General features: G+C 40.8%; 1 protein-coding gene across 1 annotated transcript in view; it reads right to left on the bottom strand.

Moving 5' to 3' along the window:
- Positions 1-22114, bottom strand: part of LOC136144150 (ATP-binding cassette sub-family C member 4-like) — a 140793-nt gene that overhangs the window by 62381 nt on the left and 56298 nt on the right. Inside the window, exons 14-19 of the mRNA XM_065901808.1 lie at positions 13765-13861; positions 9875-10072; positions 8383-8523; positions 7595-7632; positions 6830-6924; positions 3506-3652 (exon numbers count right to left, since the gene is read on the bottom strand). Of these exons, the coding sequence (XP_065757880.1) occupies positions 3506-3652; positions 6830-6924; positions 7595-7632; positions 8383-8523; positions 9875-10072; positions 13765-13861 (716 nt within the window). The remainder of the gene's footprint in view (positions 1-3505; positions 3653-6829; positions 6925-7594; positions 7633-8382; positions 8524-9874; positions 10073-13764; positions 13862-22114) is intronic.

Raw genomic sequence — 22114 nt, 5'->3', positions numbered from 1 at the left:
GTACTGGCACAAAGACAGAAATATAGATCAATGGAACAGAATAGAAAGCCCAGAGATAAATCCACGAACCTATGGACACCTTATCTTTGACAAAGGAGGCAAGGATATACAATGGAAAAAAGACAACCTCTTTAACAAGTGGTGCTGGGAAAACTGGTCAACCACTTGTAAAAGAATGAAACTAGAACACTTTCTAACACTATACACAAAAATAAACTCAAAATGGATTAAAGATCTAAATGTAAGACCAGAAACTATAAAACTCCTAGAGGAGAACATAGGCAAAACACTCTCCAACATGAATCACAGAAAGATCCTCTATGACCCACCTCCCAGAATATTGGAAATAAAAGCAAAAATACACAAATGGGACCTAATGAAACTTAAAAGCTTTTGCACAACAAAGGAAACTATAAGTAAGGTGAAAAGACAGCCCTCAGATTGGGAGAAAATAATAGCAAACAAAGCAACAGACAAAGGATTAATCTCAAAAATATACAAGCAACTCCTGAAGCTCAATTCCAGAAAAATAAATGACCCAATCAAAAAATGGGCCAAGGAACTAAACAGACATTTCTCCAAAGAAGACATACAGATGGCTAACAAATACATGAAAAGATGCTCAACATCACTCATTATCAGAGAAATGCAAATCAAAACTACAATGAGGTACCATTACACGCCAGTCAGGATGGCTGCTATCCAAAAGTCTACAAGCAATAAATGCTGGAGAGGGTGTGGAGAAAAGGGAACCCTCTTACACTGTTGGTGGGAATGCACACTAGTACAGCCACTATGGAAAACAGTGTGGAGATTTCTTAAAAAACTGGAAATAGAACTGCCATATGACCCAGCAATCCCACTTCTGGGCATACACACTGAGGAATCCAGATCTGAAAGAGACATGTGCACCCCAATGTTCATCGCAGCACTGTTTATAATAGCCAGGACATGGAAGCAACCTAGATGCCCATCAGCAGATGAAACGATAAGGAAGCTGTGGTACATATACACCATGGAATATTACTCAGCCGTTAAAAAGAATTCATTTGAATCAGTTCTAATGAGATGGATGAAACTGGAGCCCATTATACAGAGTGAAGTAAGCCAGAAAGATAAAGACCATTACAGCATACTAACACATATATATGGAATTTAGAAAGATGGTAATGATAACCCTATATGCAAAACAGAAAAAGAGACACAGATGTACAGAACAGACTTTTGGACTCTGTGGGAGAAGGTGAGGGTGGGATGTTTCGAGAGAACAGCATGTATATTATCTATGGTGAAACAGATCACTGGCCCAGGTGGGATGCATGAGACAGGTGCTCGGGCCAGGTGCACTGGGAGGACCCAGGGGAATCGGGTGTGGGGGGTGGTGGGAGGGGGGATCGGGATGGGGAATACACGTAACTCCACGGCTGATTCATGTCAATGTATGACAAAACCCACTGCAATGTTGTGAAGTAATTAGCCTCCAACTAATAAAAATAATTGGAAAAAAAAAGATTTACTGGCATTGTAAGGTGAGCAGAGTGAGCTTGAACTTGGTAACAAGTAACACCAGTCCATGTGGTTCTCTCTTCATGCCATCACATACCAGAAACAAAGACACCATAAACAGTCTATTACAAATTCTACTTTTGAAAATAAACACAGGGAAAAGTCCAACTTAATGTGCCACCAAAAGAGTAAATAAGTGATGCCCCGAAACCTTTGGACCTATCTTTGCAGCACTTAATTGGGCTTCTATTTCTCGAAGGAATGAAGTTCTGATAATAGACACAGGATGGGGAAACAAGATATACACTGGTATGCCTGCTGCTCTAGGATTAGTGACCCTGAAGATTTAAACGTGGCTCCATATCCTTGAATAATAAATACATCAGCATCTGGAGAATCCTACAGGTCATCATCAACCTGTTGAACTGTGGTCAGGAGCACTCAGAGGCTGTGATAACAGAAATTCAGTCCCACTTGATGCTCCCAAATTTATAACCATAGCTTTCACATTAACAGGCAAAGTAGAATGGCTTCACAGCCACAATAGCATGGACTCCCCCAATCACTTCCTTGCTATGGCTTCATAAAATGATGACATCTGTGTGAGCCTCTGCACCTTACCATCCTGTGCTTCACACAGTGCCTGGACTAAACAACATGTGTTGAATAAATCTGCACAAGATGCTGCCCTAAACAGTCTTATTTAATCCTCACAACAGCCTTGTCAAACACGAAGGGCAGCAGTTATTCCCATTTCACAGGAGAGGAAGTTCCCAGACACTATGTCATTAGCCTCATTAAGGTTCATTAGGTACTGCCCGTGTGCTAAATGCTGTGAATATATTAGCCTGTTTAATGCCCACAAAATCAAGATATTGGTAAGTGTGTGAATAATATCCTCATTTTATAGGTAAGAAAATCGAGACACAGAGAAATTAAATAACTTGCATGTAACTATTAACATAAATATAATTGGCTATTACTCTTAGTAACTAGCAGCAGGACTGAACCCAGGAAGTTGGCTCCAGAGTCCATACTTAAAACCGTGACAACATCCTGCCTAGAGATTTGCCTGCCCCGTAGCATCCACTTACTTTGACCTTGATCACACAGCTAGTTGATGACCAGGCAACTCCTGTCCTCTCTCCAGTCACATCCCTGCCTTACAGGTCCTGTCAATCATGACCTGCAAAAGAAAGCCACCCTGGGCCTCAACACAACTCTAACCAACTGAACAGAGTGGACATATATGCTGATGAACTAACTGTTCATAGAAACCCAGGTCAGGAGACTACCTTCCAAAGCAAGACAGGTCAAAGGCCTCAGAATGGAGGAAGCAACCACTGGGAAACCTTCAGGGACACCTTTACTTAGTAATGAAGATCCACCTGCTATGTACCACAAGACCTCTTAAATGTAACCAAAATGCCACTGTAAAACTAGAGGGTTGATTTGATTGAAGAGGATGTTTACCTTTCACTGATCTTGCATTTAAATGAATTTTCCATTACAATTCAGGTAAACCTCAAAATATGAGCAAATGCCAGAGCTCTGTGTTCCCAGAAATGGATAGACAGTGAAAGAAAGAAACACACAGCCTGTCTCCTGCAGAGATGTTTCTGGAAGAAGGTTCTTCCTATTTAGCTTAACACCATGTAACACGGCCAACGTTCCAACAACTAGTCATAAGCATTTCAACACATTTGCATTGTATATTGGGTATATATAACAAATGGACTCCTAAATTATCCTGCAAAGTAAATGTTAATTTTTTTACAGATGTGCATAAATTGGAATAAAAGCTTATATGCTCCTATATTCAGATTTTTTTCCTATCAATAAAAATTATCAATGAAGCTTTTTATAGAAAATGAAAAAACATGAACAGTGATTTTCTTCCAAGCATATCTTCCATTTCCATTTTCAAATATGAAAATGTAATCAGGCACTATATGTGTTAATAAGACATATTCATTGAGAAGCTTCATGTCTGACTTACCTATTGGATTTCTATTGAAGAACAATACCGGAGCTCTCAAAATGCTCTCCCACATTTTGTTGTGCAAAATTTGTGAAGAATTAGCAAGGACGTAGAATATCAGCAGAGACCTTGTGATGCCAAAAAGGATGGTAGATAAAGTTAACCCTGAAATAAAGAAACCTCACTCAGCACAAGATCTCTGTCTTATCCTCAATGATGCTGAAGCATAGTAGGCAGTTTATAAAGATACAATACATTTTATTCTATAGGTAAAATTTACATAGAAATTTACATACACATAGAATAATACAATTTTATATATGTAAATATATAGTAAATTCTGTAAGAGTTTAATGCTTTCACAAAATACATTTACAAAGAAGAATATAAAAATCAATGTTTTCCTCTCACTAAATAGAAACAACACAGGGGTAAAAATATCATGTTACCTACAGTTTCATTCTAGGCTTTCCTAATTCAATTACAAGTTCTAATAAAAACCCCCAAGATTGATAATTGCAAAAAGTAGTTGATCTTCTCCCCACATTTCAAATTTCACTATTTACAGCATGTCCCACAATCTAAAAGTGAGGTATGCTTTGGTACCAGCATGTGAATTAATAGGGAATAGGAGAAATGATTTACCATTTCCCTGTAATTTACAAGGAAATTTACTTCCATGTAAAGTAGCTTCTTAAGAACCTACTGTATAGCACAGGTAACTACTCAATGCTCTGTGGTGACCTAAATGGGAAGGAAATCCAAAGAAGATATTGTATTATTGGTTTACTTTTCTGTACTGCAGAAACTAACACAATATTGGAGAGCAAGTATACTGAGATAAAAATTAATAAAATTTTAAAATATTAAAAATGAAGTAGCTACTTCTAGGCCCAAGTAACTTTAAAGAGTATAAAAAGACCATATTAAGTTTCAAGTGGACAATCTCTTAAATAATTGAATTGTAAGAAACTACAAATTATATTCTGGTATGAGATAATTAATCTAAACAAGCAATTAATCTCTCACTAAGTGTTTGATAGAACCCCAAAGCATTTGTAAACAAATACAATCATGCAAATTTATGTTTTATCAATAACATAAATGAACACTACTATGCATATAAAAATTAAAAGAGCCTCTAAACATCTCTTCAACTCACAATGATAAATAGAGTTGGGGTAACTTCTGTAATAAATATTCCATCAAGCACTTTTTTCCATTCAGCTGACCGATATTATTTAAATTCTGAAAGCTGCTCAAATTCCTGAATTCCATTAACAGGCATTTGGCTTAGCCCACCGTCCTATATAGATGTGTAACAGAATCCCTTCCTTCTTCTCTAAGCTCTCATTGTCCACCAATTCAGAAGGTAAACTGCTGGTGGATTCAAGTTTCTTGACAAGTAAACAACAAAATAAATGTCAAATTTCAATGAGTGGACTTTTACATAACACACGCTTTGTTAATCTTTGTACAAGCACTTGTACAAGTAAACTTTGAAAAGCGATTTCTGTGAGGATATTTAAATTTTTATTTAGTTTTTTAAAATTTTATTCAGGTATAGTTGCTTTACACTGTTGTGTTAGTTTCTGCTGTACAATGAAGTCAACCAGCTACATGTATACATAGATCCCCTCCCTCTTAGACCTCCCTTCCCCCCATCTCTCCTCTAGGTCATCACAGAGCACTGAGCTGAGCCCCCTGTGCTACACAGCAGCTTCCCACTAGCTGTCTGTTTCACACATGGTAGTGTGTATGTGTCAGTCCTAATCTCCCAGTTCACCTTCCCCACCTCCCTACCCCTCGCCAGGTCCACACATCTGTTCTCTACATCTCTACTCCATTCCTGCCCTGTAAATAGGTTTATCTGTACTGTTTTTCTAGATTCCATACATATCCATTAATATAAGCATTTTGTTTGTTTTGCTCTTTTGACTTACTTTACCCTGTATGATAGACTCTAGGTCCATCCATGTCTCTACAAATGACCCAATTTCATTACTCTCTATGGATGAGTAATATTCCAGGGTATATATATGTACCATAAATGAAATGAAATGAAAAGACAGTCCTGAGAATAGGAGAAATAACTGCAGACTAAGCAACTGACAGGGATTAGTCTCCACAATATACAAGCAGCTCATGCAGCTCAATATCAGAAAAAAAAAAATTAAAAATGGGCAGAAGACCTAAATAGACATTTCTTCAAAGAAGACATACAGATGGCCAAGAGGCACATGAAGATGGTCACCATCACTATTAGAGAAATGTATATCAAAACTACAATAAGGTATTACTTCACACCAGTCAGAATGGCCATCATAAAAAACTACACAATAAATGCTAGAGAATGTGGAGATAAAGCAACCCCCTTGCACTGTTGGTAGGAATGTAAATTGATACAGCCATTATGGGGAACAGTATGAAGGTTCCTTAGAAAACTAAAAATACAACTACTATATGACCCAGCAATCTCACAACTGGGCCTATACCCTGAGAAAACCATAATTCAAAAAGACACATGTACCCCAATATTCATAGCAGGAATATTTACAAAAGCCACGGCATGGAAGCAACCTAAATGTCCATCAACAGTTGAATAGATAAAGAAGATATTTAAAAATTTAGGTGAAGATACTCTAAGAAGTACATAATGCGATATATATTCTAAACATTCTTGTGAATAGAGACAGTCACGCTAATATTAGTCTGGCACACCAAATGTTAAATTAATCACACAGTTGGGGAGGAGATAACACTGTGATCTCAAGGTAAGAAAGAGAAGGAATCTTCCCAGACCCTGGATTTCCCCTGCTTAGCTTCTCTGATAATTAGTGAAGCCCAAGAGATGAGCAGTGCGGTAAAGGGGAGCTTTGCATATCTGCAAGGGAATAATGCTTTTATCTGGGACCCATGCTGCCAGAGGATTTCACCCAAGATCAATAAAAGCTAGGGGTTATTTAGACTGAATTGGAACAACCAGAACCACAGGGTGGGGATTCATTTCTAATCCCCTTACCCATCCATATAGATAAATGATTTAGCTAAAGCAATCTATTTAATAGACAACAGCCATGTATTTCCAGGGACTGATTTTCTGAATGTGCAATCCTGGTTTAACTACCAAAATCCAGTACAGGGCAAATTAAAAGTCTTCATTCAACCTCTTTTCTTCTAGTAGATCTTTAAAATAATTATTCTAATTAATTCACAGAGTAGATGAGACCAAGACAATCTGTTAAGACATTGCTGAATTACTCTGGAAGCCCTAGTTTATCACACAGACTCATTATAAACACCTTAGACTCCGCTATAATGGAGCAGATGACACAACTTTACCTGAATAAACTGTTAAGAACCAGTTCAGCACAAACATTACATCTGCAGCTTCTTCTACATTTGTCCCAAAATACAGGCCACTTTTTACATTTGCCCTATGGAACAGGGAAGAAAAAATATTACACTATAGATTATACATAGAATTTACACAAATATAAAAAAATTTACCTCAATTCAAGAAAGGTATTTTATGCTCTAAAGTGTTTCCCAGCTCACAAGACCCTGTGTGTATCTCCCTTTTAAAAGTCTGAATCACAACTTTCAGTTTTCAAAACTGTCTGTGAGGACAGACTTAGAAAATGAACTTACGGTTGGCGAGGGAAAGGATAAGTAGAGAGTTTGGATGGTCATGCACACACTGCTATATTTAAAACAGGTAACCAACAAGGATTTACTATACAGCACATGGAACTCTGCCCAATGTCATGTGGCAGCCTGGATGTGAGCGGGGTTTGGGGGAGAATGGATACATATATATGATGACTGAGTCCCTTCGATGTTCACCGGAAACTATCACAACATTGATGATTGGCTATACTCCAATACAATATTAAAAGTTCAAAAAAAGAAAAAAAAAAAACTTTCTGTGAATAAGCTGCTAAAGGGAGGGACATGGGAGAGATCACAGGGAAATCACACACCACCCGCAGGAACTTTCATTTTTCTTCAGGGAAACTAGGTGAGGGTCAATCCCCCTGACTCTGTGTAAAAGTGAGGCTTCATATAGAATTTACAGTACTTTCAGTCAGACCAGGAATCACTCACCAGTTTAAAAGCCACCAATCCTGCAGGGTGTAGGCGACCTGGAGCAGGAAACAGCAATCACTCAGACGCTGATGTTACTGAGCCTCACACCCGCTCACCAGGATGGGGGGTGGAAAGGCTTCAGAAAACAGAGACGGTCCTTCTGACTCAGGTCTGCGCCAAGCCCCACACCCCAGATGACCACAGGTTGGGGAGGGCATCTTACAAGTTAATATCTTCAAAAGAAATCTTCTTTTCCCTAGAAGACTTTGCTCCCCAAATATAATGTATTTCAATGCAAATCCAAGTGGACTGCAAAAGGCAGTAATAACAGTACAAGTGTTGGGATTTTTCAAAACAAAAAGCTTGACAGGTACAGTGATGGTCAGTTCCGGTGTCAGCTTGGCTGGGCCAGTCTCCAATGATTCAACCAAACACTTGTCTAGATGTTGCCGTGAAGGTAGTTTGTGGATGTGGTTCACATCCATCATCAGAACTTCAGTGGAGGAGATCACCCTCAACACTCTGGTTGCCTCATGCAGTTAGGCAGAGGCCCTAAGAGCAAAACCTGAGGCTTCCTGGAGGAGGAAGAAATTCTGCCTCAAGACAGCAGGGTCAGCTCCTGCCTGAGGTTCCAGCCTGCAGGCTTGCTTTTCTGATTTTACATTCACCAAGCAAGATCCCACAACCTCATGGGCCAATTCTTTGAAATAAATCTCTTAATACACAAAAATAATCATAAAGTACAGTATAAATAGTATATAAATATCAACCTGGGTACACAAATAAAAACAAACACCCTTACGTACCTGAGCTGCGATGTTTACTAGAATAAGGAAGATGATGACAGACCAGTGAGCACCAGCTGTGAAGTAATTTGCATAGGTCTTAAACTCCACTTTTCCTTCCAACTGGTCTTCTAGAGGTAGTATAACCTGTATGTTCTCAGTCTGGAAGGAAAAAATGGCAGTCAGAGATGAAATTTTAAATAATGAACCTTAAATTTCAAGAGTTCAACACTGTCCTCCACTGCAAAACTGTGGGGAAACAGACACATCGCATACACTGGTAGGAATGCAGGATGGTCCATCTCCTATGGAGAAGGGTGTGGGAATATCTGGCAAAATCACATATGCATTTACCCTTGGACCAAGTCATCCTACTTCTAGGAACCTATCAGAAATAAAAGAACATTTGCACGAGGTTATTCACTGTTGGGTAGCTTTGCTTAAAATAGATCATGACTCTCAGCACACACATAACAAAATCAATTAATGTATAAATGCATAAGTTTGCTCTAAAATAACACACAAAATGACATGGAGCTAATATATCCCTCTAGATGACTTGTGTCATTCAATAATAGAAACAGAAAACACATTGGGCTCAAAATACTAGCCAAATACAGTAAACTGAGATCACAGAGAGGACTGGAGTAATCAGTTTGGATAGCACATTGCAAACGTATGATCTGAATCTATTTGGTTCTGAAATTTCAGAGTGATTCTTGAGTCTAGAAAGTGAACTGCTAATCCAAGTAATTATCAGAATCATCCAGGCTCCTGCATTTGGATATTGAGGGTTTGTATATCAAAGAATATCTGTGTATTCTAAGGGAGATCTAGTGCATTTCTGCATTTATGTCTGGAGGACTTAGAATGCATTATAGAGTCACAGGAGCCTAAAATGTCCTACTCTATCCTGGCCACTGGGATCCAAGGTTGATAAGATGTGGTTTTCGGTCTTGAAGGGTAAGAAAGGAGGACGGGGAACTAACACCTAAGGGTCTACCATGTGTCAGGTCCTTTGCAAACATTACCTCTGACCTATCACAAACCATCTGACACTGAGGCAAAATACTACTGTTAGTCATATGCAGTGCTAGAACATTCCAACATACAGGAGAAGTAGATGATTTACTTTGGCAACAGCAGGACTCAGTCTAAGGCAGTCTTCACATTAAGCTTCTGGATGCATTAGGGAAGTCGGGAGCCATGATAGCAAGTAGGACACAACTATGGGAAACTGGAGAGTTCTCAATCAGTGCGAGCCACAGATACCCAGAAACTCACAGCAGTGCACCCACGACTGACCTCCATAAGATTTTCCAACTACACCCAAAGGAGAGCCACATACAGGCTTGCTCCCTTCATGCTTTTCCATGGATTCCATGGAATAAGACTTTGGGAATTTTAGGGTCTACTTTGGAAAAAATGAAGATATCATTAGAGGAGCAGACTGAAGGTCCATGAGGCCACCAAGAGCAGAAAGACCAGGGCACACTGCTGGATAGAAACTCACATCTTGGTCTTCTGGAGCCGCATCTTTCAACGAGGTTCTAGGAGACTGTAGAGACCAACCCAAAGACTCAGAGATCAGAGTGGGAGTTCCTTGAACTGAAGATGGTTCAGACTGCTTATTCCCCTTGTCAAAAAGGGAAAGAATATCTACCCTAGGTTTCAGGAACTCAGAGTAAGTTCCCCTTTTCACTATTTTGCCCTAAAATAAAAAAAAAAAAAAAATTGAGAGGAATTAATTTACATTTGGTAATATTAAAACAACCTAAATACTAGTCAAGAAAAGTTATCTGGCCTTAAATTATGATTTTTGTAAAAAAAAAAAAAATTGATCACTGAGTGGAGAAGTCTTGTTGAAAAATCTAGTTCAATCAACTCAGTACAGAACTGAGCATTGTATTCTCTGCCAAAACCTGTGTTGGGTCCTGGGGGATATGAAAGAAACATGTGCTTGTGTGTTTAAAATGTAGGCTGTTGACATAAGTACCCTGGGCACTTGGGGAAGCAAGAAGCACCGAGGCTGGTGGGAGGATCAGCACAGTCTCTACAGACAACGTGGGAATTGAGAGAAGCCTCCCTGGTGGCTCAGACAGTAGAGAATCTGCCTGCTATGCGGGAAACCTGGGTTTGATCCCTGGGTTGGGAAGATCCCCTAGAGGAGGGCATGGCAACCCACTCCAGTGTTCTTGCCTGGGAAATCCCATGGACAAAGGAGCCCGGCAGGCTACAGCTCATAGGGTCACAAAGAGTCAGATACGACTGAGTGACTAAGCACATACAGCACATTACGTGAGAAGCAGAATTTTAAAAAATGGTCAGTTGGGGAGGATGTTCCAGGAAAGAAATCTAAACTCAACCCAGAGGTGGGGACCAGCACATCTGCATGTAGGTAAGAGTCACTCATTAAATCTTCACTGCCCACTGTCACTGTCACACTATCATGTGCCCGGCTGGGATAAGAGGAACCAGCACAGGGCAGAAAACCCATGAGAGGCATCTTCATGGTCTACAACTGTCCCGACACACTCAGCAAGTTCCCAACTGAAAATTCAATATTCCACCTGATATAGTAATTAAACAAGGAGGCCATGGGGCTGGGGTAGCTCTAAAGCCCTGGCAGTCTGTGCCCACAAACCAAAACCTAAGCCAGAATCAGTGCTCTCAGATCCGAGAAAAAAACTTAAGACCAACCAACAAGCAGCCAACCAGCCTTCCCCCAAACAGGCAACTGCTTAAGCTACAGCCAATATAATCATGTTCTTCAAACATGTGTGACAGATCCTTGCACAGTTTCCCTCCCTTACAAAGTCATATAAAATAATATGCAGATGTTTCACCATTTTCCAACCCCTAAGCAAGACACACCTGAATCACTCAGTGGCAAACAAAACATTAGGAAAAAAATTCCAGGATGCAAAACTCATCGAATGCAAGCAGCTCTGGTTAACACTGATCAGACGGAAGATGACTCAGGACCCTAGTTGGGAGCCCTCTCACCCTTTCCCCTGAGGTGAGCCAATGGGAGAAACCCAGTGAAGCATCTAGGTACCATCTGATACTGCAGAACTAGAAACTTATGTAGGATATAGCGTGTCTTGTTCCACTTGGGAGGCAAAATTCATACACCTCTTTAAGGAAATTAGTGCTCACCACTAGATACCTGTAATATACACAATGAAATGACTGGTAGTGCAAAGACAGCAGTTGCACTCAGCAGCCAAGCTCTGACAATTTCAAGAGGACAAGGGGGCTGCCATCCCCCTCTGCCATGAGAGAGGGACCCCACAGTGTGGACAGACCCCAACTCATCCAAGGGTGCTCACCAGTGGACAAATAGTTGCTTTGTTAGTAAAATTGGGGATAGTGTCCTCAAAGGAAGTAATAAGGGGACCCTAAAACATCTAGGGACAAAAGAAATAGGTTATTCTCCTGCCCACTGATCCTATGTTCATGACACTGTCAACACTGGGGTTTACACACTAGAATCGCACCCTCTGCACATGAAATCAACTGCTCTCAAGCTCAAAAAACCTTAACGACCACCCCCTTCCCATTCCTAGAGGAGCAGGTAGGAGTCAACACATGGAACTGCTTCCAGAGAGACAGAGGTTCTGCATTCTAATAATCTTTCTTAGAGCAGAAATTCATTTCTTAAGTCAGGAATTTGACCAAGGGCCTATGGAACAGTCAGGGGTTAATGACAAAGGTGCTGAGACACAGAGGCAAATGAGCCAAGGACTGAAGCATCAAATGACCTCTAAGTCTGAACACTTCTCACTACTCTCCACCCCACCCCCAACCATGCTAGGAGTTGTGGGTTGGATGGTGCCCCCTCCTCAAAAAGATAAGTTCAAACATGACACCTGTGAACATGACCCTATTTGGAAGCTGGGTCTTTGCAGATGTAATCAAGTTAAGACGAGGTCACCCTGGAGTAGGGTGACCCTACATCCAATATGACTGATGTCCTTATGAGACCCAGACTGACACAGGGACAACGGCCATGTGACATCAGAGGCAGAGACCACAGTGCTGCAGCTGGAAGCCAAGGAACACCAAGGAAGGCTGGTGAACACCAGAGGCTGGAGGGAAGGATTCTCCCCTGGAGCCTTCAGGAGAGCACATCCCTGCCAGCACCTGGATTTGGAACTTGGAGCCTCCAGAACAGGGAGACGATAAACCTCTGCTGTTTTAATGTCACCCAGTTTGCAGCACTTGGTTACGGCAGCTCTAGAAACTGATACTCTAGCCTGAGCCGACACTTCTGTCTCCTCAGCTTTACTAAGATTCCTAACTGCTTCTTCTGTCACCCCTCCAGTGACCATCAGAGGAATCTTTCAAATCCACATCAGACCACATCCCTCCTCTGCTCGGGACTGTCCGATGACTTCCATCCCACAATAGCCCATTGTCTACTGCTCACAGACCAGCTCCCACCATGTCCCCCTGCTCGCTCTCCTCAGACACACTGGTCTTCCTGCCATTTCTCCAACCTGCCAGGTCAGCTGCTTCCTGAGGATCCCCTGCCTCAGACTCCCTCCCCCAGGTGACTGTGTGGCCCCCACCTTCATGTCACTCAGATCTTGTGAGGCACCAGCTCCTCAGGGAGGCAGCCAGGATGTCAGCCCACCTCTCTCTCTGTCACATCCTTCCCATAAGAACAGGAGCCCCGTGTAGGCAGGGCCTTGTCCTCCTGCTGCACAGGCTCCCACACGTATTGGACACATAGAGCCCTGGGCAGTGAGACCAGCAACTGGAGACACCAGCAGAGAGGATGTCTCTGACCCGGCTGCTCGGCTACCCAACCTCACTTCTGGAGTTAATGGTAGATGCTCTTTAGGCAAACTGTGTATAACAATCACTTAGATACAATCAGATGTCAGTATCTCTAATTTCTAAGTGACACATTTTAACTTAAGTTGTGAAAAAGGAAAATAAAAACTTCTAAATAAAATTGAATCATTATTCTTAACAGATTTCATCAGAACGGTGATGATTTAGTAACACTGTAGTAGCACTTTTATATACTTTAGGGTTTATGTGGCTTAGAGTGTAGTAGTGACATTTCTGGACTTCCCAGTTGGTGCCAGTGGTAAAGAACCTGACTGCCAATGAGACAGGATTCGATAGTAAGAGACTCAGGTTTGACCCCTGAGTCAGGAAGATCTCCTGGAGGAGGCCATGGCCACCCTGTCCAGTATTGTTGCCTGGAATTCCCATGGACAGGAAGCTGGTGGGTTACAGGTCTTTGGGTTCATCCTCCAAGGCATGAACACTCCCTGCTCTGAGAAGGGGGTGTTTACCATGAATCCAAGGAGAATGACCTGCAGGGATGTCTGTCCTTCAACACACCTGAGAGAAAAGCAATTCCCCAGACTTCTAGAAACTACTTACATCTTTCAGTATCAGAATCTGACTTGTATCTTCTAGGTACTGCATTTGATGAGTTACTAAGATTGTGATTTTCTCCTTCAAGGTCTGACGAATACACCTACAAATGTAAAAGGCACAGTATGCAAATGTACATTAATGGGGGTGCTTCAAACAGGAAACATATTTTGAAAAAAATAAGACAAAGACTACACAGTAGTCAAAAATCTGCAGTTTGATAAGGGGGGAGGAGCCAAGATGGCGGAGGAGTAGGACGGAGAGACCACTTTCTCTCCTAGAAATTCATCAAAAAAAATAACTGAACGCAGAGCAAACTTCACAAAACAACTTCTGATCGCTAGCTGAGGTCATCAGGCGCCCAGAAAAGCAGCCCATTGTCTTCGAAAGGAGGTAGGACAAAATATAAAAGATAAAAAGCGAGACAAAAGAGCTAAGGACGGAGATCCGTCCCGGGGAAGGGACTTAATAGAGGACGTTCCCAGACACTGGGAAACCCTCACACTGGCGGGCCTGGGGGAAGTGTTGGAATCTCAAGAGTTTGAATCTGACTGGGAGGGATACAATAAATAAAACCCACAGATTACGAGCCTAAAAGCAACTCCCAGCAGAAAAGTACCCCAGACGCCCGCATCCGCCACCAGCAAGTGGGGGCGGAACGGAGAGGAGCTGGCGGCATTACTTGGGGCTGGATCAGGGCCTGAGTGCCCTGAGGACAATCGGAGGGAGCTTTTGTGAGTTCCCAGCTTGAACTGTGGGAGAGCAAAGAGAGAGAAAATTAACCGGCCCGAACACACTGCCAGCTGTTCGCAGAACAAAGGGACCGAGATTCTGGGCGACCGAAGTCCGCTGGGAGGGTCCTGGCGAGACGGAGGGCGCGGGCGCCCGACCGGCGCGGGCGGGAACTGGGGCTGGGGACGCGGAGGGCAGAGGGCGCACACGCCCGACTGGCGCCGGCGGGGACTGAGACTGGGACCGCGCAGGGCAGAAGACGCGCCGCACCCGGGGAGAGAGCGCCCGTCAGGCACCTGGCTGCCTGGGCCGCTCGGGCGGCGTGGGGACGGAGCGCGGGCCCAGCTTTGTGTGCCGCGCTTTTGTGAATCGCCCGAGGGCTGGAGCCGCGCGCAGCGTGGCGCGCGCTTCAGACAGAGCAGCCCGGAGCCTGAGCAGCGCAGACCGAGAAAAGAGCGCATGCCTCTTCCGGGAGCGCCGGCCCCTCCCCGCACAGCCCCTCCCCGCAGCGCGACGGAACTAGCTACCTGAATAAGAATCCACCTCCGCCCCCTGTGTCAGGGCGGAAATTAGGCGCGGAAGAGACCGGCAACAGAACCCAAATAAACAAAGGGAACCGCTTCAGAAGGGACCGGTGCAACAGATTAAAATCTCTGAAGAAAACACCGACTGACTACAGCGGAAGGGCCTGTAGATATCGAGAAGTGTAAGCTGGAACAAGGAGCTATCTGAAGCTGAGCCGAACCCACACTGACCGCAACAGCTGCAGAGAAATTCCTAGATATATTTTTTCTTTTTCTTTTCTTTTTTCTTTTTTTTAAGTAAGGAAAAAAAAAATTTTTTTTCTTTTTTCTTGGTTCTCTTTTATTTTCCTTTAAAAATTCCCTATTACTCCCCCATTACTCCTTAACTTTCATTTTCATAGATTTTTACGATTTTTTTTAATTAGGCAAAACAATTTTTTTTCTTTCTTTTTTCTCTTTTTTTCTTCTTTTTTCTTTTCTTTTTTCTTCTTCTCTTCTATTTTCTCTTTTTCTTTTTCTCTTATTTCTTTTAAAGCCCTCTAGCACTCCTTTTACTACGCCTTAATTTTCATTTTCAATACACTATAACCTTACAGAAGAAAGAGAAAAAAAGAAAAAAAAAGAAGAGAAGCCCTATTTTTATACCAAACTTCATATATATTTCTAAAATTTCTTTTGTGTGTTTTGGTTTTTGTTTTTAATATAGTATTTTTAAGAGTCTAACCTCTACTCTAGATTTTTAATTTTTGTTTTTCAGTATATGATATAAATTGTGAACATTTAAGAATCCAATATTCAGCTCCCATTTTTATTCAGGAGTGTGTTGATTATTCTCTCCCAATCTTGACTCTGTTTACTACCTCAGAACACCTCTATTTCCTCCTTTCCCCTTCTCTTCCCAATCCAATTCTGTGAATCTTTGTGGGTGTCTGGGCTACGGAGAACACTCTGGGATCAGACAACTTCGTAGATCTGTCTCTCTCCTCTTGAGTCCTCCTCTTTCTCCTCCTGCCCATCTCTATATCCCTCCTCCCTCTCCTCTTCTCCATGTAACTCAGTGAACCTCTCTGGATATCCCTAACGGGGGAGAAACTTTCCACCATTAACCTAGAAGTTTTATTATCAGTGCTGTATAGTTGGAGAAGTCCTGAGACTACAGGAAGAATAAAACTGAAATCCAGAAGCAGGAGACTTAAGCCCAAAACCTGAGAACACCAGAAAACTCCTGACTACATGGATCTTTAAGTAATAAGTGACTGCACAAAAGCCTCCATACCTGCACCGAAACCAACCACCACCCAAGAGCCAATAAGTTTTAGAGCACGACATACCACGCAAATTCTCCAGCAATGCAGGAACATTGCCGTGAACGTCAACATACAGACTGCCCAAGGTCACACCTAACACACAGACACATCTCAAAACTCATTACTGGGCACTCCATTGCTATCCAAAGAGAAGAAATCAAGATCCGCACACCAGAACACTGACGCAAGCTTCGCTAATCAGGAAACCTTGACAAGCCAATCGTCTAACCCCACCCACTGGGTAAAACCTCCACAATAAAAAGGAACCACAGACCTCCAGAATACAGAAAGCCCACTCCAGACACAGCAATCTAAACAAGATGAAAAGGCAGAGAAATACCCAACAGGTAAAGGAACATGAAAAAAGCCCATCAAGTCAAACAAAAGAGGAGGAGATAGGGAATCTACCTAAAAAAGAATTTAGAATAATGATAATAAAAATGATCCAAAATCTTGAAAGCAAAATGGAGGTACAGATAAATAGCCTGGAGACAAAGATTGAAAAGATGCAAGAAATGTTTAATAAAGATCTAGAAGAAATGAAAAAGAGTCAATTAAAAATGAATAATGCAATGAATGAGATCAAAAACACTCTGGAGGGAAAAAAGAGTAGAATAACGGAGACAGAAGATAGGATAAGTGAGGTAGAAGATAAAATGGTGGAAATAAATGAAGCAGAGAGGAAAAAAGAAAAAAGGATCAAAAGAAATGAGGACAACCTCAGGGACCTCTGGGACAATGTGAAATGCCCCAACATTCGAATCATAGGAGTCCCAGAAGAAGAAGACAAAAAGAAAGGCCATGAGAAAATACTCGAGGAGATAATAGCTGAAAACTTCCCTAAAATGGGGAAGGAAATAGCCACCCAAGTACAAGAAACCCAGAGAGTCCCAAACAGGATAAACCCAAGGCGAAACACCCCAAGACACATATTAATCAAATTAACAAAGATCAAACACAAAGAACAAATACTAAAAGCAGCAAGGGAGAAACAACAAATAACACACAAAGGGATTCCTATAAGGATAACAGCTGATCTATCAATAGAAACCCTCCAGGCCAGAAGGGAATGGCAGGACATACTGAAAGTAATGAAAGAGAATAACCTACAACCTAGATTACTGTACCCAGCAAGGATCTCATTCAGATATGAAGGAGAATTCAAAAGCTTTACAGACAAGCAAAAGCTGAGAGAATTCAGCACCACCAAACCAGCTCTTCAACAAATGCTAAAGGATCTTCTCTAGACAGGAAATGCAGAAAGGTTGTATAAACGTGAACCCAAAACAACAAAGTAAATGACAACGGGACCACACCTATCAATAATTACCTTAAATGTAAATGGGTTGAATGCCCCAACCAAAAGACAAAGATTGGCTGAATGGATACAAAAACAAGACCCCTATATATGCTGTCTACAAGAGACCCACCTCAAAACAAGGGACACATACAGACTGAAAGTGAAGGGCTGGAAAAAAATATTTCACGCAAATGGAGACCAAAAGAAAGCAGGAGTCACAATACTCATATCAGATAAAATAGACTTTCAAATAAAGGCTGTGAAAAGAGACAAAGAAGGACACTACATAATGATCAAAGGATCAATCCAAGAAGAATATATAACAATTATAAATATATATGCACCCAACATAGGAGCACCGCAATATGTACGGCAAACACTAACGAGTATGAAAGAGGAAATTAATAGTAACACAATAATAGTGGGAGACTTTAATACCCCACTCACAACTATGGATAGATCAACTAAACAGAAAATCAACAAGGAAACACAAACCTTAAATGATACAATGGACCAGCTAGACCTAATTGATATCTATAGGACATTTCACCCCAAAACAATCAACTTCACCTTTTTCTCAAGTGCACACGGAACCTTCTCCAGAATAGATCACATCCTGGGCCATAAATCTGGTCTTGGAAAATTCAAAATAATTGAAATCATTCCAGTCATCTTTTCTGACCACAGTGCAGTAAGATTAGATCTCAATTACAGGAAAAAAATTGTTAAAAATTCAAACATATGGAGGCTAAATAACACGCTTCTGAATAACCAACAAATCATAGAAGAAATCAAAAAAGAAATCAAAATATGTATAGAAATAAATGAAAATGAAAACACAACAACCCAAAACCTATGGGACACTGTAAAAGCAGTGCTAAGGGGAAGGTTCATAGCATTACAGGCACACATCAAGAAACAAGAAAAAAGCCAAATAAATAACCTAACTCTACACCTAAAGCAATTAGAGAACGAAGAAATGAAGAACCCCAGGGTTAGCAGAAGGAAAGAAATCTTAAAAATTAGGGCAGAAATAAATGCAAAAGAAACTAAAGAGACCATAGCAAAAATCAACAAAGCTAAAAGCTGGTTTTTTGAAAAAATAAACAAAATTGACAAACCATTAGCAAGACTCATTAAGAAACAAAGAGAGAAGAACCAAATTAACAAAATTAGAAATGAAAAGGGTGAGATCACAACAGACAACACTGAAATCCAAAGGATCATAAGAGACTACTACCAGCAGCTCTATGCCAATAAAATGGACAACTTGGATGAAATGGACAAATTCTTAGAAAAGTATAACTTTCCAAAACTGAACCAGGAAGAAATAGAAGATCTTAACAGAGCCATCACAAGCAAGGAAATCGAAACTGTAATCAGAAATCTTCCAGCAAACAAAAGCCCAGGACCAGATGGCTTCACAGCTGAATTCTACCAAAAATTTAGAGAAGAGCTAACACCTATCTTACTCAAACTCTTCCAGAAAATTGCAGAAGAAGGTAAACTTCCAAACTCATTCTATGAGGCCACCATCACCCTAATTCCAAAACCAGACAAAGATGCCACAAAAAAAGAAAACTACAGGCCAATATCACTGATGAACATCGATGCAAAAATCCTTAACAAAATTCTAGCAAACAGAATCCAACAACATATTAAAAAAATCATACACCATGACCAAGTGGGCTTTATCCCAGGAATGCAAGGATTCTTTAATATCTGCAAATCAATCAACGTAATACACCACATTAACAAATTGAAAGATAAAAACCATATGATTATCTCAATAGATGCAGAGAAAGCCTTTGACAAAATTCAACACTCATTTATGATTAAAACTCTCCAGAAAGCAGAAATAGAAGGAACATACCTCAACATAATAAAAGCTATATATGACAAACCCACAGCAAGCATCACCCTCAATGGTGAAAAATTGAAAGCATTTCCTCTGAAATCAGGAACAAGACAAGGATGCCCACTCTCACCACTACTATTCAACATAGTGTTGAAAGTTTTGGCCACAGCAATCAGAGCAGAAAAAGACATAAAAGGAATCCAGATAGGAAAAGAAGAAGTGAAACTCTCGCTGTTTGCAGATGACATGATCCTCTACATAGAAAACCCTAAAGACTCTTCCAGAAAATTACTAGAGCTAATTAATTGATATAGTAAAGTTGCAGGATATAAAATTAACACACAGAAATCCCTTGCATTCCTATACACTAACAATGAGAAAACAGAAAGAGAAATTAAGGAAACAATACCATTCACCATTGCAACACAAAGAATAAAATACTTAGGAGTATATCTACCTAAAGAAACAAAAGACCTATACATAGAAAACTATAAAACACTGATGAAAGAAATCAAAGAGGACACAAACAGTTGGAGAAACATACCGTGTTCATGGATTGGAAGAATCAATATTGTCAAAATGGCCATTCTACCCAAAGCAATCTATAGATTCAATGCAATCCCTATCAAGCTACCAACGGTATTTTTCACAGAACTAGAACAAATAATTTCACAATTTGTATGGAAATACAGAAAACCTCGAATAGCCAAAGTAATCTTGAGAAAGAAGAATGGAACTGGAGGAATCAACCTGCCTGACTTCAGACTGTACTACAAAGCCACAGTCATCAAGAAAGTCTGGTACTGGCACAAAGACAGAAATATAGATCAATGGAACAGAATAGAAAGCCCAGAGATAAATCCACGAAACTATGGACACCTCATCTTTGACAAAGGAGGCAAGGACATACAATGGAAAAAAGACAATCTCTTTAACAAGTGGTGCTGGGAAAACTGGTCAACCACTTGTAAAAGAATGAAACTAGAACACTTTCTAACACCATACACAAAAATAAACTCAAAATGGATTAAAGATCTAAATGTAAGACCAGAAACTATAAATCTCCTAGAGGAGAACATAGGCAAAACACTCTCCGACATAAATCACAGCAAGATCTTCTATGACCCACCTCCCAGAATATTGGAAATAAAAGCAAAAATAAACAAATGGGACCTAATGAAAATTAAAAGCTTTTGCACAACAAAGGAAACTATAAGTAAGGTGAAAAGACAGCCCTCAGATTGGGAGAAAATAATAACAAATGAGGAAACAGACAAAGGATTAATCTGAAAAATATACAAGCAACTCCTGAAGCTCAATTCCAGAAAAATAAACGAACCAATCAAAAAATGGGCCAAAGAACTAAACAGACATTTCTCCAAAGAAGACATACAGATGGCTAACAAACACACGAAAAGATGCTCAACATCACTCATCATCAGAGAAATGCAAATCAAAACCACAATGAGGTACCATTACACGCCAGTCAGGATGGCTGCTATCCAAAAGTCTACAAGCAATAAATGCTGGAGAGGGTGTGGAGAAAAGGGAACCCTCTTACACTGTTGGTGGGAATGCAAACTAGTACAGCCACTATGGAAAACAGTGTGGAGATTTCTTAAAAAACTGGAAATAGAACTGCCATATGACCCAGCAATACCACTTCTGGGCATACACACTGAGGAATCCAGATCTGAAAGAGACACATGCACCCCAATGTTCATCGCAGCACTGTTTATAATAGCCAGGACATGGAAGCAACCTAGATGCCCATCAGCAGATGAATGGATAAGGAAGCTGTGGTACATATACACCATGGAATATTACTCAGCCGTTAAAAAGAATTCATTTGAATCAGTTCTAATGAGATGGATGAAACTGGAGCCCATTATACAGAGTGAAGTAAGTCAGAAAGATAAAGACCATTATAGCATACTAACACATATATACGGAATTTAGATAGATGGTAGCGATAACCCTATATGCAAAACAGAAAAAGAGACACAGAAGTACAGAGCAGACTTTTGAACTCTGGGGGAGAACGTGAGGGTGGGATGTTTTGAAAGAACAGCATGTATATTATCTATGGTAAAACAGAGCACCAGCCCAGGTGAGATGCATGAGACAAGTGCTCGGGCCTGGTGCACTGGGAGGACCCTGAGGAGTCGGGTGGAGAGGGAGGTGGGAGGGGGATCGGGATGGGGAATACGTGTAACTATATGGCTGATTCATGTCAATGTATGACAAAACCCACTGAAATATTGTGAGGTGATTGGCCTCCAACTAATAAAATAATATTAAAAAAAAAATCTGCAGTTACGTACGAAATAATAATAAAAATTAAACATAGATCAATTAATCTGATTAGGTTCTTACATTTATCCCCAGCAAATTTGAACCTAACTCTGACTATGCCAAAGCCTTTGACTGTGTAGATAACAATAAACTGTGGAAAATTCTGAAAGAGATGGGAATACCAGACCACCCGACCTGCCTCTTGAGAAACCTGAATGCAGGTCAGGAAGCAACAGTTAGAATTAAACATGGAACAACAGACCGGTTCCAAATAGGAAAAGGAGTACGTCAAGGCTGTATATTGTCACCCTGTTTATTTAACTTATATGCAGAGTACATC

This window comes from Muntiacus reevesi, chromosome 11 (assembly GCF_963930625.1).
Source record: "Muntiacus reevesi chromosome 11, mMunRee1.1, whole genome shotgun sequence".
NCBI lineage: Eukaryota > Metazoa > Chordata > Mammalia > Artiodactyla > Cervidae > Muntiacus > Muntiacus reevesi.
Note: the sequence above shows the minus strand (reverse complement) of the source record. Positions and strands in the feature narration are given on the sequence as shown.